The sequence below is a fragment of the Microtus pennsylvanicus genome, chromosome X (assembly GCF_037038515.1).
Source record: "Microtus pennsylvanicus isolate mMicPen1 chromosome X, mMicPen1.hap1, whole genome shotgun sequence".
Classification (NCBI taxonomy): domain Eukaryota; kingdom Metazoa; phylum Chordata; class Mammalia; order Rodentia; family Cricetidae; genus Microtus; species Microtus pennsylvanicus.
In genome coordinates this window covers 76497261-76523972 of record NC_134601.1, presented here as the reverse complement: position 1 = coordinate 76523972, position 26712 = coordinate 76497261, and the positions used below count along the sequence as shown (strand labels likewise).

The window sequence follows — 26712 nt, the reverse complement described above, 5'->3', positions numbered from 1 at the left end:
TCATTAAACCTTGTTTCATTAATGTACAGTTTTATATGACTCTGACATTAGTAGGATTTTGTTCCCATTAAATAGAATAAAACATTTAATGTCATAAAACTTTACAACATCTAAAACTCCTATTGCTTATATTTTAACAGTGGAACCTTAACTGAAAAACTTAAGTAAGATTGTACAGCCCAAAGTTTCTTGGAACTTGGCCTACATGTATCTGATTCACAGCCTTGGCCAAATTCTTGAATATGATCAGCATATAACAAGTCACACCTACACAATGCCTACACAAATGATGCAATACCGACAAACAAGTATGTTCACATCCTAAGAAGCCAAACAAAAGCTACCTTCATAATATCTTTGCTTGGTGAACTACATAATCTCACTATTTTGTATCTTACAACTATGGATTTAAAAGGAGCTTCAACAATGTCTTTTTTTAAACCAAACTTTTTACACAGTGTTCCCTGAATTTAAGAACCACACCAACAACTTGTTAGCCTGTTGTTATATTTAATATGAATATGATACTGAGAAAAACTCCTTTTGTTATACAGTATTTTTAATGAAAAGCAATAAAAAATTTATATGGTTTAATATGTTTCTGCCTTAAAGATACTGTCAACGCTAATGCATTTGAATAGGTCTGCTTCTTTCTGATCGCTATCAATCTCATTTCTGAATTGCTTAAGAAAGGGTTCCAGGCCCTTTGTTATATATTTGTAAACAATAGTGTGTATTCCAGGCTTTACTTAATCTTTCCTGCTCTGATTTTTCTGTTTCTATCCATATTGCCACTTGCTTTTAGGGTTGTGTTTTTCTCCTCCCTTTGATTTTGGAATGTTTGAGAATGGGTTTCATTATGTACCCAAGATAGACTCAAAGCACTCTGTACCCCCCACAAGCCAGCCTCAACCTCAGAAGCACCCTTTTTATTCAGCCACCTAAGTGCTAGGGTTATAGGCAAATAATACCATATCCAACTTATGCTACTTACTTTCAATTTTGATTGTTGTTTACCTATAGAATTCTTAAATCTTTTATGATACAAAGCAAGAAATAAATGCACAGATGAATATATATTATATATTAAGTAACAAAACTTTTAATAACTTCATATGCTTCTGTGTTATTTTATTTGTCAAATATTTAAGCATTTATACTTTGAGATATAAAAACTTCTCTGTTCTAGATTAATATATATCTCAGAAACATTAAAAATAAAATTACCTAGAATATATACACCTAATTTACAAGTTAGTTTTATAATACCTCCTCTACCAACAACCTATTAATAGGCCCTTCTGGTTTTTCTTTCCACCCTACTCTTCAAGTTTTCTCCCTGTCTGACTTGGTTTTGTGCTACTATGACAAACACCATGACAAAAAACAACTTGAGTGTTAAGGGGTTTATTTGCCTTAAATATTGCAGTCCATCATGGAGAGAAGCCAGGGCAGAAGCTCAAGGCAGGAACTGAAGCAGAGACCATGTTGGAATGCTGCTCACTGGCAAGCTTCCTCTGCTTTGTTCAGCCATCTTCTTTACACAGACCAAACTCACGTACCCAGGGAAGGTACCACCCAATGTGCTGGGCCTTCCTACACCAACCATCAATTAAGATAATACTTTACAAACATGCCCATGGACCAAATTGATGAATGAGGTGCTTCAACTGAGATTCCCTCTTTTCCAGGTGTTTCAAGTTGATAACCAAGATTATCCCATAAGCCATTTCAGTTTGTCTTTTAGGTCCTAAAAATATTTCTATTTATTTCATATATTCTATAACATATAGATATCAGACTACATTCAAATAATTGTCTAGTTTATACTCAGCAATATATTTTTATTAAATTACTGTGCACACACTGAATACTCAGTAAATATATTTCCTTACAAATGTCTTAATCACTGCTCAACTGCCTTAATTTTCCACTTTATAACTAAATCTCAGCTACTTGTTTCTCCCATATTTCTCCCCACAAATAATGATTGCAGTCATTTTCCTAAAGGCTACCACTTACTATATGCATTAGAAAATTTTCCTGCCTTAGATTTTGGTTATACAATCTACAGGATCCAGATCCACATACTTCCTTTCTGAGAAACATATTACCAAATACTTAATAAACAAATACCATATATGAATTAATATTTCTAAAAAATTCTTCAAAGCAAGAATCTCACATCATTTCCAAATCATCTAAGCTAGTTGTACTTTGCTTTAAGAAATGGTAGGATAGCTCCTGATTTCAAACATAAATTACAGCATAAATTCTAAATTCTCATACAGAGCTAGAAACAGAGGTAACATCACCAGGAGATAGCCAGTTATGTCAGTGAACATAAAAAAGGACATCTAAAATATCTTCATAAAAATCAAGTACGTGATTTATACAACCAACAATGAACATGGTGTGGTTTTAACCTAGAGAAATATAAGCTCAGGGGATTAGGATACCTTGACTGCTACTGATGATCATAACAAAATCTAAATCAAAACAGAAATAAAACATAAAACTAAACAGTCATTTTCACATCCTTTGAGAGCTATAGAAATCATTTTTACGCATGTATATATATTTCTATTAAATATCAAAAAGAAAAGCAAATGTAGGAAAAAGTATTTATTACCTTTCCAAAAGACCCCTGACCAAGAACCTTGAGCAGGTCAAACTGTGCAGGATCTGCTTTCTCATATCCTTCTTTCACATGATGTGTAATAGGGATTTCTTTAACATCTTCATCCTTCAAAAAAAATCCAAATAATACTAATATGCAATTCCAACATTATGCGATTCGTTCCATTTCAAAAAAAATTCTCTTGCCTCTGCCTCTGTATACTGAGATTACATTCATGTGCCACCAAGCCCAGCTCTTAATATATAATTTCATATAAATGAAAGCATGTGAAATAAATTCATGCAACAGTGTTATAAGTAGATAACAACACAATATTAAAAACTAAGATTTATTTTTAATTGTATTTTTATTGATGTTAAGATGACTACTGCATTTACATAATTCCTTCATCCTTCCTCCAACTCCTCCTATTCACTTCCTCTCAAATTCATACCCTCTGTTTATTATTACACATATATACACATATGTATATATATATACACATAAATATATAAGTAAGCCTGCTGAGTCTATCTAGTATTGTTCATATTGTACATAGGTTGTTAGGATTGGTGACTTGGCACTGAATAATCAATTACAGAACTCATGGAAGAGAGCTAGACTTATTCTCCTCTCTCAATAGTCATTAATTGTTTGTAGCACTTCTAGGGATGGGTCCTTGTGAGATTTCTACCGTCCATAATGGCATGTCAACTAGTGTTATCACTGTTTAGGTCTTGTTTATGCAACCTTACTGTTGAGATTTCATGGGTGCAGCTTCCCTGTCCTATATAGAGAACACTATCTTCCATCAGCCAGTATGATCCCCTGACTCTTATGATCTTTCCAATCATTTTCCATGATGTTCTTTGAGTCTTAGGTGTACAGTCTTAGATGTGTTGTAGATGTATCAACTGGGGTTGAACACACAACAGTCAGTTGAGAAACTTAGATGCTTAAGCCCCTCACAGAAGTGCAACTTATGAGACAGAAACAGAAAAAGTAAAGATTAAACCTTGCAAATTGTGAGAAAGCAAACATAAAATCTCAAAAGTCCTTTTAAATAGTAATTTACTATATTCTTAAGTATATTAGTATCCAGATCAATGCAAAGCAAACTCACAAAAATAATTATAGAACTCAAAAATGTTCCCATGCCATGAACTTTTATTAATAATTTAAATATAAATAAATATAAATATAAAAGTATCCTACCATCTATGTTAGAAAGAAAGGAATCCTCCCTGGAAATATTTCTACCCCATCACAGATGACAACTCTCAGGTGTTACAACTATACTCAAGTGAGTTGTAATTCTAGTCTGTATGGAAAGCACAGTAACTAATATTTTTTTCTTAATCTTCATGGATTTCCTATTACAAAATACCAAAGCTGAAGGTATAATCTCTGATTCAACTCCATAACTGTCTAGAAAACAAAACTGATACACTCAAAGCTTGAGTTCTACAATATCTCAAGTCAAATGTTCTTTATTCTATTGCTCCTTTAATTCTCTGATTAATCAATGGTGGCTGTGGCTAAAGAGGACAAGAGAATGGTCCCAATGAGCTAGTCTTCTTGACTGCTAAAATAATATCACTGACACAGAAAGTCAGATATACACTCTCAAGTGTGGCTGAACTGAGTATTACTGTACTAGGGACATATAAGCAATGATTAAGAAAAAAACTAACATCATATGGCTATGATGTAATCCCAAATGGCTGATAATCTTACACACACACAAAAAGCATGTGCAAATAAACACACACACACACACACACACACACGGGGTAGGGGGTATGTGAAGCCATAGACCATCTACAAACTCAGGAGAAAGACCTCAGAAAAATCAATTTTGCCAACACCTTGATGGCAGACTTAATAGAGTCCAGAATTGTGAGAAAATTAATTTTTGCTGTGTAGGACACTCAGTCTGTGGTCCTTTGTTAGGGCAGTCCTAGAAAATATAGACAGTGCCTATCTGTGAAAATGAAGTTGGTACTGTAAAATAAAAATTTAATAACTTCCACACAGAGTTCACTGCATTTTCCACATTAAATGACAAATCTGAGACACATGTGACTAGTGTTAGGTACTTTTATAGAACTCAAAAGTATATTTAATATTAAGAAAAAATTAAGAAGGCTGAACCACAACTTCTATATTATGATCATTTTTTGTTTTAAATAAAGGAAGCCAAGAGTGCTTAATACCAGACAATCAAATACCGTGTCATTCATTTGACAACTGATTTGCTTATGGGAAACTGTTATAATGAAAAGGAGATGATGACAGTCGCATTCTATTATACCTCAAATACAGAAGAGTCACAAGATTATAAGACTAGCCTCCAGAACAAAAAGGGGGCACTACTTAAAGAATAAATACTTTAACGTTTATATAACAATGCGAAATCTGTTCAAATATTTGTTTTATTTTAAGGCATAAAAGATATTTTAGTTAAAAAAGAAATAAAACTTAAAAAGACGCCATTTTGTTGTAGACTTGTTAAAGCAAGTGTGGAGACAGAACAACATGCAAAGAATGTTGCAATGTCACTAAAAGTCACGCCAGTATTAATGTAACGTTCTTTAAACAAAGGCTAACCATAATGTAAATAATGAAGTGCTACTAGGTATATTCGTCAAAACAATGAACACATTGGAAAATAGTTGCAGAACACTACAAGATTACATGTTGATGACTCGAGACCAAAGGATGACAGTAAACTAATCTTTATTTAGGCTGATCTATTCTAACTACATCAGTCTTGGTTCCCTCATCTATAAAATAGAAATAAACACTTTTGTAGATATTTATAATACTTACCTTTAGGAAAAGAACAAAATAAGCATCATTATAACCTTTAAGGTACATCTGAACATTTTTAGATGTTCTTGATAAAAGTTTAAATTTTATTATCATCAAAATTAAAATGTTATTGATATTAACCAAATTACAAATGTCAAAGTGACATCATATTTCTCTTGTCAACCCTAACTGCAAGTATGTATCAAAGTCACTGTCTACTGAGTTAGCAGCAAAGAACGTTTCAAAGGAGTCTTAAACACAATTGAAATACCTCTGCTAGTTTCTATATGAGATAAATTTACTGATGAATATGTTTTTAAGGGATTTCCTAACTATCTGCAACACTACATAACATAACACTAACAGGAGACAGATTCTAATATGTGCTGGTCTAACCCACCTGCTAAAAACCATAACCTCTCTAAATCTCAAAAAACAAATCTATACTCTGAAGAGAAAATAACAAAATAATTCATTGGAAGTTCCTTCTAAATACAAAAAAAGGCTATAAAAGTACCTAAAAAGACAGCAACTATGAAATCATAACATTAACAGAAATGTCCATATTAGTCTGATCTTTCCTAAAATCTTAAGAATATTTTTCACAAAACTAGATCTTATAGATTATGTCTTTTATACAGGCCTTAAATACAATGACCAAATAGGTAAACAATCTTTAGAACTAGTTAAAGTCTTCTGAAATAATTTAAATTCAATCCTTTCTAAAAGCTAAAAAATGGATTTTAAATATTTTAAGCCATCTTTATAGTCCCATTATGTTAAAGATAGCTTTCCTTTCTATTCTGAAGTTGAAAATAATCTCTTTTAGTTTAATCCAGGGGATACTGCATTAAAATAACTACATTTCTTATATACTAAAAAGTAAAAATGTCATTTCTTATATTCAAATTGGTGATTGTTATGGCCTGTATATTGTCAACAAAGCTGTTTTTTTTTAAAGTCACACACTGGGCAGGTTTTATGATTAAAAGCTGTAATCCTAGTACTTGTGAAGCCGAAGCAAGAGGAGTGTTAAATGTTAAGGTGAGCCTGAACTACAGAGTAAGATTCAATTTCATCAAAAAAAAAAAAACCTACAGGGTAGGGATGGAGCTCCATGCGTATACCTAGTGCATGCACAAACAAAACATATGAAATTTTTAAAACTTTAGATATGAAGCACGGTGATACATGCCTATGATCTCAGAAGGTGGAAGTTAAAGCATCAGGAATTCAAGGTATCCTTAGTTACACTAAGTTTAAGAACAGCTAGGACCACATGAAACTATTTCAAAATTTTACATTTATTACAGACTTATTAAAATATATTTCTGTAACTGATAAAACTTTTCTCTTTTCCAATCATTTTTTCGTTATATGCTACAAATGGTGTTTACTAAATTAACATGATACTTACCAGGCTAGATTCTGGTTCTCCCTCTTCCATTGGCTCATCAACCATTTTAAGATCATTTACCTGAAAAACATTTTTCAAAATGTGAAGGTCAGTGATATTGAAACAAGAATAACTAAGAAAAATATAACACTGGGCATTTCCCTTCACAATCTAACAAGTTCCTGAAAAACAAAAGGTCAAGGGTACACAGAAATTATTTAGAAAAGGAAATTTATGAATTGAGTTCACATATTGTCCTTAAAGCCTCAATTTTCCATAGTTTTACATTTCACTACATGCTTCTTAATGCTGTGCCATGACCAATGAATGACCTTACACATACAAATAAATCTCCCAGAATCTAACTTAGATATAGTCAAAGAATGTTACAATAGGAACAATTTCATATGAATGAATAATGGAAAATCTCATATGCTTCAATTTTAAATTCATAAGATACCATACAGAAATAAAACTTAAATTACAAGAGCTTTAAGCAGCTATAAAAACATTTTCACATGCAAAGCTTTGGGGATAATTATATGTATTGAGGCACTAATTTTAAAAAAGTAATTATGAATGGTTTTGATCAAGGGTTTACAAACTATGATCCATAAGCCAAATCAGGTTAGCTGCCTTTTCCTGAATAAATGCTACTAAAATACAGTCACAGTCATTTGTTTCCACACTACCTATGATAGCTTTCACATTAGAGCAAAGTTAAATAATGTGACAGAAATACTGTAACTACAGAGATACTGAAACTACAAGGTGTTAAATATTTATTGTTTGGCCTTTTACAGAAAACGTATATAAAGATCATTCACTGATCTAAAGAGTTTGCATATTAAATAACAGTAAGTTGTTCTAAACGAAAAGGAATTTAACCAATGCCAATTTGTAAGAGATCACAGAAAAGCAAAATTAGATGAATAGACAGAAAGAAGGATGGATTAAATAAAACTACTAGTGACACCGGCACCTAAAATAGAGGAAGTTCACTAAGTCTACCATTTCCCTGATTATCAACTAAAATTTCTATTTAGAATGCTAAAGAAACTATCCTGGGACTCTGGGAAGTAAACACTAACAAGAGAAAGATACCAAAATTTGATAAACAATTCAGAGTTTATTTTCTACCTGTATCTCCTGACTTTGGTCAGTGGGGAGACTGAATCATGGAATCCTCTCTACTATAGGCCTAAAAAAAAACTTCCCACCAGGTGGTGGTGGCGCACGCCTTTAATCCCAGCACTCGGGAGGCAGAGGCAGGCGGATCTCTGTGAGTTCAAGGGCAGCCTGGTCTACAAGAGCTAGTTCCAGGACAGGAACCAAAAAGCTACGGAGAAACCCTGTCTCGAAACTTCTGGGGTAGTTATCATAAGGAAGCTTTCTAAACTTATCTAGTTTTCCTTTTTCAACATCCAACCACACTAAGGCAAGGACCAATTGATGGAGGTGGGTGTTGTATCTTATCTGTTGCTTTCATTGGTTAAGTAATAAAGAAAACTGCTTGGCCCTCTGATAGGGTAGAATTAAGATAAGTGGAGTAGACAGAACAGAATGCTAGGAGAAAGAAGCTGAGTCAGTCAGTCGCCATGATTCTCCTGCTTCAGACAGATGCAGGTTAAGATCTTTCCTGGTAAGCCAGTTCATGGTGCTACACAGAATATTAGAAATGGGTTAAATCAATATGTAAGAGCTAGCCAATAAGAGGCTGGAACTAATGGGCCAGGCAGTGTTCAAAAGAATACAGTTTCCGTGTAATTATTTCGGGTAAAGCTAGCCGGGTGACAGGACACAGCCCCGCCATTCATATTACTACAGAATGGCGCCCAGACATAATGGACTAAATCCACTTAAAAACCTAAAAAGGCTTAAAAATAAGAAAAAGAGAGTTTAACACAGCTTTTTGCTGTTTGTGGGTGGCGTGCCGCAGAGAAAAATTGTCCTAACTCAGCAGCAGAAAAAAACTGGCTGTTTTAAAATACCGGCTTTCTGGGCTGTGCCGCCATGGTGATCTCTGTCTGGCTCCTGCGGGAGACAGAGCTTTTAAATGGAGCATTTGGAGTAAAGTGCTAAGGCTTGCTTGATGGCAATGTGGACTGCTGTGTGCCTGGAACTGTGTGTGGCTCAGGGGCACCAAATGACTCTGAGGCAGGAGTGGCTCAGCTCCGCCATGCTGAACTGAGCTGGTCTCAAGCAGAAATTACCGCAATTACTGTCATAACTGCATGTTGTATCTTATCTGTTGCTTTCATTGGTTAAGTAATAAAGAAAACTGCTTGGCCCTCTGATAGGGTAGAATTTAGATAGGCGGAGTAAACAGAACAGAATGCTAGGAGAAAGAAGCTGAGTCAGTCAGTCGCCATGATTCTCCTGCTCCAGACAGATGCAGGTTAAGACCTTTCCTGGTAAGCCAGTTCATGGTGCTACACAGAATATTAGAAATGGGTTAAATCAATATGTAAGAGCTAGCCAATAAGAGGCTGGAACTAATGAGCCAGGCAATGTTCAAAAGAATACAGTTTCCGTGTAATTATTTCGGGTAAAGCTAGCCGGGTGGCAGGACGCAGCCCCGCTGTTCATATTACTACAACCAATCAAATGAAAAACATCTCTCCAGAGGAAGCAGGAAAAGAGACCCCTGTGCTAAGAAAGGTACAGGTATAATCCCTTTTTATTTGCTGCCTTTGTCACTAAGAGAACAGCTACAATACTATAAAGCTATGTGAACTAGGGCTTTGAAAGAAAATCCTATTTCTGGCCAAAAAAAACAGTATTAAAGTTCCTGGAAATGGATAATTTATAAGAAATTACAATAGAGGTATTTCTTGATTCTAGGCTTGACCTAATTCAAGTACTGGCTTCAACATCAATCTGTACATGTAGGAACTACAACACCAAAACACAAGAACATCTTTGAAAAATGATTAACTAATACTCAAAACTCAGACTAACCATGAGTGAGAAATTAGATTCCAGTAAACAGTGCAAGAACATTTATCTAGGCACATGTGAGCAAAGGTATGTGCATTTGACAGAGCAGCTTTAGTAGTAAATGCCATAAATTGGACACAATCTATCTGTCTTTCAACCAGCCCTGGACAAGCAATAAAAGATCACATATCAACCAAAAGGAAGAACTACTAACACCTCTGACAGATCAGAGGATTCTTTCCACACATTATTTTGTCAACTCAAGAAGCCAATTCCTAAGTGGTCATTACTGAAAGGACAGCTCTAAGAATGCAATGCTGAAAAAAAAAAGCAAACTGAAAGGGAACAAAGAAAAACTAACCAATATAAATTAATCAGGGAGCCATTCCATATCAGCTCTTCACCCAGAGTTTCTAATCTCTGAATATGACAGCACTATCTTATACCTTACCTCAACAGATTGGGGAATGTGCTATTTAAAAACACAAGCTATAAATTTGTCATTAACAATCAACTTTGAACAAACAATCCAAAACCCAGGAAGATAGCATCCTGATAGCTAAAATTTTACAATCAAGTGATTCTCATATTTGTCTATACATAAAAGTTATATATAAAAAGGACTGACTTTGACTTCCCTCTGTTACCTAGCTACTGCTTGCATACTAGCCATACCATCTTATGGCTAATTTATCATGAAGCTCTTAGTCTGGAGAAACTAGAAATAAAATGAAATGGAATGAATCAAAAAACATCATGGCATCCTGGGAATCATCCCTGTCACAAACAAAACACTTAATTTTTCCTACTTTATCAATCTTCAAAGAACAGGTTTTCAATATAAGAATATCAATCTATGGAATACCACAGAATTCACTGGTGCTTACTAAAATCCAAATCATTTTTCACTCATGTGAAAACAAAAATATGTCTAAAATGATCTAAGAAAATAAAATTTTATTTAAAAATATAACTTCTAATTTGAGAAGATAAACGACATATTTTGCCCCCATTAAGTGTGAAATGGAAGTCCAGCCTGCTACCTATAATCGAAGCACTTGAGAAACTGAGAGGAGGATTGTGAGATCAAGGTCACTCTGGTTTATGCAACAAGATCCTCTCTCAAGGCAACAAAAGAATTAAAGGGCCCAAAACCTAAATGAACAGATCTCATGAGTGTAATAAAGAGTACTTTTCAATTATTTTAATTTTCTCAGAAAAGAATTTAAGCACTTTCAAACAGCCTGGAAACATCAAGAAAATAAAAATATACAAATCAGAAAGAGGCTAATGACAATGTAAGAAGTAATAGGTGATGTAAGTTAATAATTTCATTAATAAAACATATATAAGCAATCAGTCTTCACAACAAATATTATAGTATTATTACATACTAGTAGTTTCCATGATCACCCAAAATACACCTAGCAAGCAAAATGACTGTATGTATAGTATACAATGTTAAAAAAATACTTAAGAATTTGATATTCTAAAAAAATTTTGTTCTCAAATAAACTTCATTACTTTATGTTGGATACTGACAGCTTCTGGAAAAGGTCAATTATTATTGTGATTATTATTATTATTATTACTTCCCCCCTTCTTCCCCCTCTACCTCCTCCTCCTCTTAAAACTAGAACAAATTACATTGAAATTTAAAGGTACTTTTGCAATACCTAGAATAATGATCTATGTCTGTATATTGAGTCAAATTCTTGATAACATCAACTGAGAAACTTCCAAGTGATTCAATGCAGCAAACAAACTCTGAGATAATCCCCCATGATCCTCACCTCTTCAGGTTCACGTTCTTGTACAACCTCCGTTGTCTTACAAAGTTTGAGATAATCCCCCATGTCCTCCACCTCTTCCTGTTCATGTTCTTGTATAACCTCAGCCATCTTCGGGGCAAACATATCCTGTGGCTGAATTCCAAAGAAAAATAGCAATGACAAAGGTGATGGGATTTCATTTATATGATTACATTATGCCAAAAAAAAGTCTAGAAATTCTCCTTATTGTCTTCCTTGAACTAAGTGGTTATGTTGGAAACCCACAAAACAAAGGACTGTAGCCATCTTCTTGCAGTACTAAGCAACTTGAGGGAAGCTTCCAGTTAATAATACTCAGAAAAGAACCATGCCAAAAATCTTTGAGAGTTTAAAAGTAGACCTTCCCCAGTGAAGCCTCCAGATAAGAATGCAGAAGAGCCGAAACCTTGATTACAGGTTTGTATGACTAAGCAGAAGACTTAGTTGAATCATGTCCATATTCTTGGCTCATACAAACTGTGTGATAATAAATATATCTTTGTTTAATCTGTAAATTGACAGTAAAGTGTTATGTAGCAACTGATATTTATTACAATCAATATTATTGCTCAAAAGTGTCTAGGATTAAAAGTTCTCTAAAAGGCTTTCTAGAGAAAATTTTTACAGGTTTAATACTTTAGAAATGTTTTTATTAAACTCATCTTTGTTCTCATATTACAGATAAGAAATTGTAAATTATATCTTACTAAGTAACCTAGGAAAAAGAGCTAAAACTTCAAAACATTTGCATAATAGTTAAGACTAAGAAGGTATGCTGTCTTTTAATGCTGTTTTCTGAAAATAAGTTACTATCTTAATAAGCATGTTATAGAACACATTAATTTCATATTCCTTTCATAGTCACAGATGCTTGAGAAGTTGAGGCAGGAGAACTGCTATGGCTTTCAGGCCAGCCTGTGCTACACAGCAAATTCTAAGCTAGGAAGGTCTACAAAGTGAGATTATCAGCATTTAGCTACTTCTGATATATTAAGTTATTCAATGAAAGATTATTAAAAAAAATCACAAAAAAACAGGCTCAATTTACAGCACACCTCAGAACATATCCTAGAATTTGTTTTTTACAAACACAATTCCATCATAGCTGCAGATACGAGTAAACTGTATAGTGCTGATAAGTATGTAAAACAGCAAGATGTCATATAAATCAAGTTACTACTTAAAAAAATTAACGTAGAATTAGCATATTATATATAATTGTACTTCTGGTTGTGAAACCAAAGAAACTGAAAGCAGAGTCTCTAAGACATCACTGTGTACTGAATGATCAGAGCAACAGTATTCAAAACGGGAAGATGAAGCAACCTAAGTACATGTCAGTAGTTATATAAATAACAGCGTAGTATATGTACACAATGGAATGTTATTCAGCCTTAAAAAAGAAACAATCCTGACACATACTACAAAATAGATGAACCCTAAATTGATGATTTTAAGTGAAATAGGAGACTAACAAAAAGAAAAACACTTTATAATTCTACTTATATGAAGTGCCAAACAAGCCAAAGAAGCTAAAATAGCAGCAGAGGCAAGTGGCTCTCTATTGGTTCAAACCAATCTGGTCTACACAGAAAGATCAAGGACAGACAGGGATACATAGTGAGACCCTGTCTCAAAACCAAATGGCCAAAAATAATGAATTCAGTTGCATGGAGAGGTTTTAAAAGGGAAGGTCTGGCAAGAGCTTGGGGGAATGGGAGTGTGGAGATGGAAGAAGGGTGAATATAGGAGCTGGGAAGAAGATAACTACAGCAAGGGATCCATTTTAGGGTTGGCGAGAGACTTGGCTCTAGAGGGGTTCCCAGGTGTCCATGGGATGTCCCCAGCTAGGTCCTTGGACAGCAGAGGAGAGGGTGCCTGATCTGTCCTTGCCCTACTATCATGCTAATGATTATCTCGAATATCACCATAGAATCTTGGTCCGGTGATGGATGGAGATAGAGACTGAGACCCTCATCAGAGCAACGAACTGAGCTCCCAGGGTCCAGTTGAAAGGCAGAAGGAGGGAGAAGACGAGCAAGGAAGTCAGGACCGCAAGGGGTTGGTCCACCAACTAAGGCAGTGTGCCTGTTCTAATGGGAGCTCACCAACTCCAGCTGGACCAGGTCTGAATGAGCATGTGATCAAACCGGACCCTCTGATTGTGGCTGACAATGGGGGCTGACTGAGAAGCCATTGATAAAGGCACTGGGACTTGTTTTTACAGCATGTTCTGGCTTTTTGGGATCCTAGTCTATATGGATGCACAGCTCCCTAGGCCTGGATGTAGGGGGGGAGGGCCTTGGACTTCCCACAGGGCAGGATTCCTGGCTCTCTCTCAAGCAGGGCAGGAGAGGGAGGGGATTGGGAGGAGGGAAGGAAGTGTAAATAGTTGAATGGAAAAATAAAATTTTTTAAATAAAGAAATAAAAATTCCTTCCGTGGTTAACTAATAGCTACAGTAGATATTTATCTATTTCCAATTTTTTTATTACATTGAATTAACAAGGCTCATGCTACAACAGCTAACATGTGTAAGTCTTAGGACAATTTGTAAGTTCTCTCCTTCTACTACATGGGTCTCACGGACAAAACTCAGGTCATTAGGCTTGGAAGCAAGCACCTTTACCTGCCACACCATCTTGTTGACCCACACTTATGTCTGTCTTTAATCTTTTAGACTTAAGGCCACAGTCGAGACTATTATAAGAAGCTAGATAGTACCTAAAATACTAAAATAACTTGTCTATATTCTTTCCAGATTTCTAATGATACTATATTCCTACATGGTTTCTATTCTAAATTCCTGGTCCTTTGACTGGCACAGCCCATCCAGCCATGGCCATTGCTTTGGGATTAGCTTTAAAGGGAGCTATTTTGTTTGAAATCAATCTGAAAAACTTATCTGAAAATCTAAAAAGAGACACTTAAGAACACAAATACATACAACTTCCAAGCTATTTCCTTAGTCAGGTCTTTAAAAGCAGTTATGAAGCTTTGCTGTGAAATGAATTTGCTAATAACATATACTCAAGGCAAAAAAATCAAAAATATATATAGTCTTTAGAATCTTTACTACTTTAGTTGCCTATTCTCTGCATGTCAGTTCATCTGAACCAAGTTGTGAAGTCACACTTTCTCCTTCTCCTTCTACATAGACTAAATTCAGTCTCATAGTAACTCCCATATTTTTCTATCAGAAAATACTAAATAAGTAGGTATGTTGGCCCATACTAGTAAGCTTAGCACACTTAAGATAAGTTTATTGTGAATTCAATGCCAACCTGGGCTACACAGTAAGTTCCAAAGGCCCTGGGCTAGTATGAAACCTTGTCTTGAAAAAAAGAAAAAAAAAACAAAAGGAAAGAAAGAGTATCTTATTAAATATCTCATTTCATAAGTTCTAGAGTGAAGAGATCACATCTTCTTACCCTATTACTCCACAACATAGAACATTACCTGGAAATAGGCTCTGGATAAATATTTGTAGAAAGGAATGACTATATTTGTAACCTGAATGATTTAAATTCAGTGCCATAATACCTGCTATATTTCCTGACTCGAAACGTCTAAAAGTTTCTCTAGCAACTACATAATTTCCAGCAAGTCATTTTGCTATCATTTTGACTCTTAATCTTAGAAATATTTATTTTAAATTATAATTATATTGGGGACAGACGTACAAGTCTGACTTCAGGTGTCTAGAGTCCAGAAGAGAATATCTAATCATATCTTCTGGAGCTAGGGCTACAGGCAGTTAGGAGTCACCTGACATAGGTGCTGGAAATCAAACCTGTCTTCTACAAGAGTAGAGCAGTTTCTTAGCCAGAGTCACCTATATGGACCCTAATTTTCCATTTTAAAAGCCAACAGATCACATGCTCCATCAGTTCCAGTCCAACTGACCTTGGTGATGGAGGACCTTGGACTTCCTATAGGGTAGGGAACCCTGACTGCTCCTTGGACTGGAGAGGGAAGGGGAAGGGGGTAGGAGGAGGGGAGGAAAGTGGGAGGAGGAAAGGAGGTGGAAATTTTTCAATAAAAAATAAATTAAGAGGAGATAGACATGAGATGGAAAAAATAAATAAAATAAATAAATAAAAGCCAACAGAATCCATCTCATTTAAAATAATTTTTAAATATAGCTTAGGTTAGCCATAAGACTTTTTAAAATATCACTTATTTCTTTTTTTAAATTGATGTTGTTGAGCTATACATTTTCCCCTCCTTTTCAAGCTTCCTCCAAGGTACCCATGCTCCCAATTTACCCAGGAGATCTTGTCTTTTTATATTTCCCATGTAGATTAGATCTATGTATGCCTCTCTTAGGGTCCTCGTTGTTGTCTAGGTTCTCTGGGATTGAGAATTGTAGGCTGGTTTTCTTCACTTTATGTTTAAAAACCACTTATGAGTGAGTACATATGATAATTGTCTTTCTAGGTCTGGGTTACCTCACTCAAGATGATGTTTTCTCGCTCCATCCATTTGCCTGCAAATTTGAAGATGTCATTACTTTTTTCTGCTGTTTAGTACCACAAGGACATCTGCTCAACTATGGTCATAGCAGCATTATTTGTCATAGCCAGAACCTGGAAACAACCTAGATGCCTCTCAACCGAAGAATGGATAAGGAAAATATGGTACATTTACACAATGGAGTACTACACAACACATTTCTTACAAATCATTCTTTAAATGGCAATTATTTCAAAATGTTATAATTTTAAAAATGTGTTTCTTAAGTCTAATTTCTGTTAGCAAAATTATTACAAATGTCAGGAAATACATAATAAAGCCCTTCATCTAAACTATGGCCCATGTGTCAAATTTTGCCCATTTTCACAAGGCCAACAAGATGAGACTTCTGTAATTTTACACTCACACGTTTCCCTAAAGGTATAGAATATGTGTCATCTGTCATATATTGTCTAGAGTTACCTGAACTCCTATAGAAAAGTTGCTAATCTCTAGTCAATATAATTTGTAAATTATAAGCATAAATTTAAGGATGTACAAAGACAGTAAGGTATCCTCCCAGTGAAACAACAGACTAAAATATCATCTCTTTGTGATCATAAGTTATAAAAGAGGATACCGTTTACCCAGAATATATCATAATTTCATAAAAATCAAGCTTCATTTTCTTTGTGTGGTGAGGGAATGATTATGGTGACACAGTCCCTTGTTATATAGTATGATTGGCCTGTTATTCCATATAGAGTCCTGACTGGTCTCAAACTCACAGAAATCCTCTTGCCTCTGCCTCCCAGATACTGTTATTACATGAGGGCCACCACAAACTACATCCAATTATTTTCTTTTATTTTTTTTAGATAGCATCTCACTACGTAACTCGAGCCAGCCTAGAATTTTCTATGTACTCCATGTTGGTCTTGAATTCATAATCCTTTTCCCTCTGCTTCCCAAGAGCTGGGATCATAGGTATGAACTTAGCTCAACATTTATTTCCAACTTACTTTTCTCTAATGTTTTCTAAATGTTTGCATTTTTTTCTAAAAACTATCCACCAAGATACAAATATTTTGGTGCACACTTGTAATCCTGCCACCTGGAAGACTAAGACAAAAGCAACACAAATTCCAGATCTTAAAAAAAGGCTACCAAGGGGCTGGAGAGATGGCTCAGTGGTTAAGAGCACTGACTGCTCTTCCAGAGGTCCTGAGTTCAATTCCCAGCAACCACGTGGTGGCTCACAGCCATCTGCGATGAGACCTGGTGCCCCCTTCTGGCTTGCGGGCACACATGGAAGGAATGCTATACACATAATGAATAAATAAATTTTTAAAAAAAGCCACCAAAATGGATTCTTAAGTTTCAAAACATCTTGAATGCTAATTAGACAACCATAACTTTAGCTGCAGAAAAACTGTAAATACATCTCCCTGAAAGTAAGAAAAACGGGGCATTAGATATTTGAAGCTGTTAATCCCATTAAGAGACTAATGGGTTAAGAATATTTAGTTCAATTTCTGGAACCAGTATTAACTCACTTTCAATATTTTAGTGTGGCATCAGATATTTCAAAACGATTTAACACCAAAAAATGTCAATCACACTGTTCTCAAATAATGTAGAACTTAAAAATATAAAAGCTAAAAAGATGATTATATTTAAGCTTCTATCATATGTCATCAGGTTGTAATATTTATCTAATTTGGATACCTTGCCAAAACACTAGAGCGATTCAAACCAATACCTTCAGAGACAGAGATATTGTAATTTATAGAAAAGAAATGGCTACTGTGGTCTTAACAATCTTCTCAAGCCACAGGGCCTAATAGCCTAAATAAACTCTAAGGCCTATCTAACCAAGGTTGTATCTAAATCTACCAAGGACTGCTTACAGATATCTCTCAAGGCCTTATGGTCAATACTGAGGGCTTCCAAATATATAAATAAACAAAAAAATAAATAAATACAGCAAAGAAATCTGACAAAGTGTCCCAAAACATTCTTTCAGCTCTTTAGGAGGATCACTTTGAGACAAAGATTATGAGATCACTCTGGCAACACAGTTAAACCTGTCCTTTTAGTCACTGTTTATGTTGTTAGCCAGGTTTTGAACAACTTCACTTTAAAAACTTCATTATAAAATTATGAGAATCGGTATAAATTTTAAAATCTACTACTATTCCTACAACAGCTATTTATGTGTTCTGCCATAATTTTAGTACATAGTTCTCCAATTAGATATTGTATGTATAAAATCAAACATGATTAAATTAAGAGTTAGCATTAGTTCCAGAATAGCTTGAAAACTTAGAAAACAAACCTCTGGAACTCTTATTGATTTAATATCCATTACAGGAAGTCTAATGTACCTATAAGAACTGTGATAGTCAATCTCCACTGTTAACCTGACTAGACTTAGAATCACATAGGAAATTGGTGAGGCATACTTCTAGGTCTATCTGTGAGGGTGTTTCCAGAAAGGATTAACTAACTGAAAAGTAGGGAGTATCTCAGAATAGGGTCCAGGTGAATAAAAATAGGAAAAGAAGAATAATAGATTTATGACATTGACTATCCTCTGCTTCCTGGCCCATGTGATTTGACCTTATAATGTGTCTCTCCTATACCTGTCACCATAATGGACCAACCCTTTGAAATCTTAAACAAAATAGATCTTTATACCCTTTGCATTATTTCTGTCACTTTTATCACAAGGACAAATGACAAAAAAGTAACTAATATAAGATAAGCAATTCAATTAACTATTTTAAAGCAATTCATTAGTAATAATAACTTTTCTTTCATATGGAGCAGAAATAATTTTAGAATATCGAAAAACAAATCAAGATGGGCATGTTTCTAAACCTTCTCAAGAATAACAAAAATAATGTAAGGTAATAAGGCACAAACTAAATTGAGAGATGCACACTGAAGCTGCATTTTTCTGCTTTTAAAGTTCTACTTCTTTGACAGCTTATTTAAGTAGGAACAAATCAACTACCAGTACTTTTTAAAGCAAAAGAGTAAAATGTATGACTTAGTCTATGAGTAATGGCACAGAAACTAAAACATTAACACCTCAGAAAAATATTTTAAAGCTTTCTGCAGGCCAGAATTTGTTGGTATTTCTAACATAATATACTGTCTATTTAGACATTTCCTGTGATTATAAATGAATGAACACATACACACACACAAGTCACTGATCTCAGTTAAAAAGGCAGTAGTCTGGAACAGTACCCAATAAAGCCTGTCAAGCAACTACCATTATGTTATGCATCATAGATAGATATCACTTGTTTGATGAATAAATGAACATCAAATAACATTTAGAACTAATTAAAACAAATCCAAAAATCATTATGCTTTCAAAAATACTACTACTGACTGTAGTAAGTACTAGGTTGCTACTGAATTATAAATACTAAGCATATCTATACAATATACATACAAAAGTATTTGGAGATCTTCTGGGTTTGTAATTCATTTAATAACAGAATAAAAAAAGTATATGCTTTCTATACGAGCAGGAATTTGTTTACTGTATTGAGCTGACATGAGAGCCGAAAACTTGAACACGTCTGAGTAAGATGAATGTATTACAGAAGTCAATGCATATGCCATATTGCCAGTCTCATAAGAGCTATGACATACACTTTTGGAAAGTTTACTTGCAAAGAACCCATGTACTGTATGTAACATAAATAATTTTTTTTGTAGAAAATGCTTCTCACTATAATAACCTCTTAGAGATATAATGTCCATATAATTACATTATAATGCCTTGAAAATATGAAATGAGTGTAAATTGTCTATTGTGTTATTTTAAGGTTAAAGAACTTTGTCTATGACAAATACATTTTTTGTTTAAAAAACTGTTCTTATCAAACATATATAAAGTATACCTGCCCTATTTCTGTCTCAAAATAATCATAAATACACTGATTTCCATTTTACAAATGAAAATTTTCAAGTAACTACCAAAGGACACATATCAAAAATTTCAAGTAACTACCACCAACAAACACACATCAAAGTAATTATAAGACAAAAACAAACCCAACCCAAGTCAGATTCTGTAAACATACAATACCATAGTATGCTCACCTCACCAAAAAAAAAAGGTAAAGAAACAGAATAAAAAATATTTTTAAAAATAAAATGTTTCTGTTTCTGCAGAAAGAAAGCTACTACATCTTACCCAAAATATGTTTTCATTAGGAAAACTTGATGGTAAATATTAACCGAGGAAACCATGACCCAATAGCCTATAGAAAGCTGAAGCTGAGTGAAAATAGCAAACATGTTCTATAAAAGCAATACCAGCTGGGTGGTGATGGTGGCACACACCATTAATCCCAGCACTCAGGAGGCAGAGACAGGTGGATCTCTGTGAGTTCGAGGCCAAGCTGGTCTACCTCTACTCTCCATTAAGAGAATAAAATAAAAATACAGGTCACAGAATGGAAGAAAAAGGTCATAAGCCAAAGTCTGATAAAGAACTTGTTCCCAGAATTCTCAAAACTCATAAGAAAGCAAACAATTTAAGAATGACAAAAATTAAGATGATTCACTAGAAAAAACATGTGCATGACAAATATGTGTTTCGAAAAATCGCCAACAATATTTGTAATAACAGAAACGGAAGCTCAAAAAAGTGTGATACCACTATACACCTATCAGAAGGAATAAATATTTTAATCTTAACTAGCAATATTAAGTACTTACACAAATTCAAAGAAGCTGGAACTTTCACATGGCAACTTCATTCATAAGTATTTACCCAAGGTAAATGAAGTTCCATTCAAATCAGTATCTACACACAAACTTATATAATGGCCTTAGTCATAATTATTACAAACTAGTAACAATCCAAATGTTTTTAACTGAATAATGAATAAGCCAAACTTATTAAGACCACATAACAGGACACTACAAGAGTGAAAAGAAAGATCTGACATATACAGCATCACACACACACACACACAAGAAACAAAGGAAATCAAATTAATACTGACTAAAGATCTGATCTACTTAGTTATCCTATCTCTTCTGAGTATCTACACATGTGTCCTCTAAAAGGGCCTCTAAGTATTCATTTATTCTTGCAGTGATGATTTGCCACACTCTTAAAGTAATGAACTGAACTGTTCTAGCATGTATTTCCTGACATAACAGACTCAAATCCTAAAAGTGTGAGTCAAAAAAAGTGATTACTTATTTAGCTAGCTGATACAAATGAGGTATTTGTTAATCAAACAGGGCCACTATTCCCTTACTTAACTAATATTTCTATGCTTTGGATCTGAAATGACCAGGTGATGATATTTGAAGGTGCAGGAAGTTTTAGGTGACACCTAGGAGGGGGAAGAAGGTGACTGAATGTCTTGATTTCTCAATTCTTTTTCCATTCCTTCTTCTTCTCTTCTTTCTTTGCTTCCTGGCAATCACACAAAAAGTAGCCTTGATCTACCATGGCCTCCCCACCATGATGTTTTACCTGGATACAAGCCCACAACAATGAGAACAAATGATTGTGAACTGAACTCATAGAAACTGTGAAGCAAAATATCTTTCCTCTTCTTAGGTTATTTTCCCAGATATTTTATTAAGTGACGGAAGAATAACTAACACAACTCTCTAATTACATGGCCACACTATATCTCAATAAGCTAGAACTCTACAATTTTGTTTTTAGTATGATGGAAAAGTAAATCATTTAAAACTAAACAACGCTAGCATATAAAACAGATCAAATATCTCCTTTGGTCCCAGTCACATCTTTAAAACAGCATACCAAAACACTCAGAAGCAAATCATAACTCACAGTAAAATTATTTTTCTAATTCCAACCTTAGGAATTGACTTTTTACGGGACTATTTTTCTTTTTACTTTGGCCTAGACTTGTTTACAATGTCTGGATATCATAACCATCTGAAAAACGATGTTGAGGTCCTTTCCAAAGCAGTTTACTATCAACATATCTAAGAGTACAGCACTGGCTTGGGCAACTTTAAAAACAAAAATACCCCAAAGTTAATCTAATATTCAACGAGAATTGACACCAAGAAACTGAAGGCCAAATTTTATAATAAATTATATTAAAATGTAAAGCACCCTAAAGTTTGCTTATCTGTGTTCTACTGCATCCTCTATTTCCATCCTTCCTCTACCCTTTCCATATTATTTGCTACTTTCCATTTTAGTAGATAGCGAGTTTATTAATTATATTTCCTATCAACTATCTCAAATACTCTGTGAAATAAACCTTATGCAGCAAACCTACTTTCTGTCTCACACACACTGGGGATTGGGGGTATGACTACAGATGTACAGATTAAAACATGGCAGTAAAATTAGTTACACAAGATACCTGCAGGAAAATTTACAACAAATCTCTATAAGCCAAAGCTAGATATTAAGTAGTTTATCTCTTTAGATCTCTGGCCTGTGCAACTCTTTTCCATTTAAAGAAAAATTTCCAAAATGTACCCATAAATTAACTATCAAGAAGAGTAGTAAATAATCCTTAGAAATAACGTAAGTAAGCATATGTCAAATTCTGACAAAGTACTGAATTTCGTGTGCTTATTAAGTCTTTAGAACTATCACTAAATACAATGATAGCACCAACCATGGAAACAAGCACAGGAAGCTAAATATCTTGATTTCCTTCTCAAAAGTAGAAATGAGAAGACTATGAGTGCGAGTTTTAAATAATGTGGTCCAAGAAAACAACTGCACCACTGGTAGGTCCTATTATGGAACATCAAGGTAATGATTACTTCTCATGATGAATTAATCAAGGTAGGGAAATGTAGAGGCCCTGCCCTAGAATGAGCTGACCTGAATATTTGGAGACTAGACTGGCTTAAAAATAAACTTGGAAAAACAAGGAAGGGACTTCTATAGGAGAGGGGTGTATTCAATATAAACCTGGCAAGAATATATAAGATATGCAGATGCTCCTGACTCTTTGTGACTATTCACCACTTCAAACATTTGGTGAAACAAAAATAATGTGCATAAGGATCACTTTAAAAGCACGGATTAGCTAATAATAAGTATATAGGTACTAAATATTTTGAACCATAACAAAGATGGCCAAATGGGAATAGGCTACTATTGTTCAAGACTACACTGGAGAGGAAGGATGTTCACCTTGCTTTTTTTCTCTTTCTACTTCAAGGATTGACTGCCTAGCATAGATTTATATTAGCAAGCACACATTACCTGTTAAACTGAAATAATTCCTACTTTCAGGCTTCTAATGGCAGCTGTTCAGCCTAGCCTCTTTTTTCTAACATCTAATCAGTTACTATGCTCTATCTATTCTTCTACTGCAAGATGTCTCTGATCAATTATCTTGCTAACCTCTCACTTTTCCTCCAAAATTCTCACTCTCTTTCTATGAATACAAGTCTCCTGATATTCCCACCTTCAATATTTCACCTATTCCAATCTATCCCCGGGAATGCCACTGTCATTTTTCAAAGCACAAATATGATTCCACTTAATGTTTACATTTACAAAATAAATTTACAGAATAGCTTACATTAACAAAATAGAATTGTAGTCATAAACTTGCTTTAAAAACCTATACAATTCATGTGATTTCACAAAATATTCCGACTCTTACAACACAGACTCATCCCAGTGATACCAGACCTCTACTTTCCAAAGGGAGTACAGTTTTGCTTATACTGTCTCCACCCATTTGAATTGTTTCTTTCACTACTATGGAAATATTATCACTCTAAAATACCCTGATCAAATCCAACCTTCTTCACAATGCCTTATCAGATTTATCCCAAAACCACCATGGCTATCACTGTACCCCTTCTTAAACGATCTTGTGTCATTACTATAACAATTCTCAAATTCCTGTCTTTCTCACCTAAATTAAATGAAGGAGGGAAGAATATGATTCAGAAATGTATCTTCAGGCATTTCACATTATTGCTCGATAATGTGTTGTCTGTACTCAGTAAGAATTCCAAACACAGCAACAACAAAAACCTAACAAAACAGAATGTCAATGAAATGCCTCATTAACCACTTGCAAGAATAAAATTTGTCTCTTCCTATCCCTCTAAATATTCCTATATATGATCTCCTATGTATTTCTGTATCATCCTATCGGTGATTATAAAGATGCAGAGTGACAACTTCAATACCTTTGAATGAAAAGATCAGATTTAGGGAGGTGTTTTTTAAAAATCACATTATAGAAAGGCTGGGACTATGGTTATAACTACCTAAACCCCCAGGATTTTTATATACATGATAATAATTAAGAATTTAATGGGAAAATAAAGAGAACTACTATTTATTAAACACATTCCATATATGAAAGTCAACTTGCTAAGTGTATTAAACGCAGTACTAAATTTCCTTTACATATAAACTTTTGAAAATATCTCTTCTTCCCGTTTATAAAGGTAACATGTAATATCATATATCTATTTAGGGGCTGGAATACAGATTCATCTGCTTTCAATGCTCATGTTCTTTCCTTTATTACTACAGAGCACCATAAAAATTAATTAAAACTTGCAAGTTTTCTCAATCTACCCTGGTTAAAATTTTAATGACTATAGCTTTAAGCTCAAATTGCTTTCATCAATGAATTAAATTACTCCCCAACTAACGCCCTTAAACAAAAACATATTGATAATATAAAAGTACCAGAATTCTAGTACAATATTTATTATATAATATGCAATTTCAAAACAGTATAATCAATTCTTTCATAAAGAAGCAAATATTCACACACCAAAAAATAAACAAACCAAAAAACCCCAGAAACTATACAAACTGTAATGTTCATGGAACTAATTCATGAAGAATTCATGGTACTAAAACAAGCTGTTCTTTATGACCCTTGCCCAGGAACAACCAATACCATCTCAAGTAACACCTCTTCCCTGATCCTGACAGAATCCAGGCAAGAGCTAAAATTGCAGCTGCCTGAGGGGTGATGCCCTTTGAAGTTATTATTCCCAGCAGACCTAATTGAGACAGTCCCTGCAAGGGCTCTCACAACCAGAGCGTCTTGCTTTCCTTATGTCCCTGTTTCTAAGAATCTTTCCCCAGGAGCCAATGGAGCCCATTTTTTCCCTTCTGCAGGCCCATTTTCTACTTACTATTCAATGGAAACAAACTAGTTTTTGATTGAAACCTCGACACATTTTCCCATAGGAAAAACTTTCCAACAATAATTAAGCTCTTCATCTGTATAGCTTGCTATAGTGCATCGATCGAAAACTGTTACTATCCATGGTTTTCTTGTGGGCAAACATGTTCAGATTCAGAAACAATCAATTTGAACACTGCTGAAAGATAATTCTAAAGTTGTCAACTGCTCACATAAGCAAGAAAGGTAAACATAGAAAAAAAACTTGAAATATATGAGTGGCTATAATTTAATAATTCTTATTTACTCTTACCAGTGATAAGCACAGAGAAATTATTTCTTTTGACATCAAAATTAACAAATTTATACTTGCATTTTTAAAGGATTCCACCACATTTTATATATCCCATTATATATAATAACATATACATAACACAATAAAAATACCTTTATTCTAAAAACTATCACAGTTGAGAAATGTAAAGTTCAAACTTAAAAACCAGAATTTCCAAAGTCAATATCAAAAGGTGTAATGAAAATAAATATAAACTCTATAAATTAAAACTGCTTTTTTCTTATGAACATCAGCACAAGAAACAAAAACAAAATGGGTCTGCCAACATGTAGCACTAAAATTTCACCCCGAATATTTTAATAGACTTATTTGCTGGGTGAGATCTAACCAATCATAATGGTTTTAGACAAAGAAGCAGAAATAATACCTTCACCACATTACCTTCACCTTTTGTTTTTACTTCATATGTTTTACCAATTTCCACTGGAGTATTTGTCAAAATTGCAGAGGTAGAAACCTATTGTTAAATATCTACAATTCCTAAAACATACTGCAAATTTAAAAAAAAAAATGTGCGTGCTAATTACAATTTAGAAGACAGTACATTCAAAGTTAAGCACACCTAGACATAAAATAGTAGATATTTGAAAGAGCCTTACTTCCCATATAAATACTTGAGATTCACAATGAAACAAAATCTCCCCACCCCCATAGTCTAGTTAGATATTTTATCTATGAAGCTACAATTTCCACATTTTAAGAAAATTTAACATTTTTCATTCATCTCACTTTTAATCAATTCTTAAGAGATGTGGAATATTAAAACACTTTGGAATCACTTAGTTTAAAAATATTTGTCTGTATAAAGATTTCCATTCCACAGTACTTCATTCAATTTATTTCCAAAAAAATCTCTTGTTGCAAGTTATTCTAACATGTAATGTAATCTAACTCTAGCTTAAATTAATATAATGGAAAGGGAAAAGGGACAAGTAACCATACAATAATCCAAGGCATGTCTTTCTAGAGCTGGAACAATATTTGAAGACAAAGGCTCACCCTGGTGATTTCGAGGATTCTGACTGAGTCTTACCTCCAAACATTCTGTTGTGAATCAAACTGGTATTCAACAACTATTTTAGGAGGTGTATGGTGGCCTCTACTGGAATACTATGCTTATGATTAAGCGACTAGGAAAGGATCCAACTTTCTATCCCAATAGGTAG

The 26712-nt window shown here is 34.2% G+C and overlaps 1 protein-coding gene across 2 annotated transcripts in view; it reads right to left on the bottom strand.

The window, feature by feature from the left end:
* Rps6ka6 (ribosomal protein S6 kinase A6) overlaps positions 1-26712 on the bottom strand; it is a 167502-nt gene that overhangs the window by 76383 nt on the left and 64407 nt on the right. For both annotated transcript variants that reach the window (XM_075957739.1, XM_075957740.1), the window contains 3 exons: positions 11564-11695; positions 6852-6911; positions 2633-2746 (listed from right to left, as the gene is read on the bottom strand). In XM_075957739.1, coding sequence (XP_075813854.1) covers positions 2633-2746; positions 6852-6911; positions 11564-11695 — 306 coding nt within the window. The remainder of the gene's footprint in view (positions 1-2632; positions 2747-6851; positions 6912-11563; positions 11696-26712) is intronic.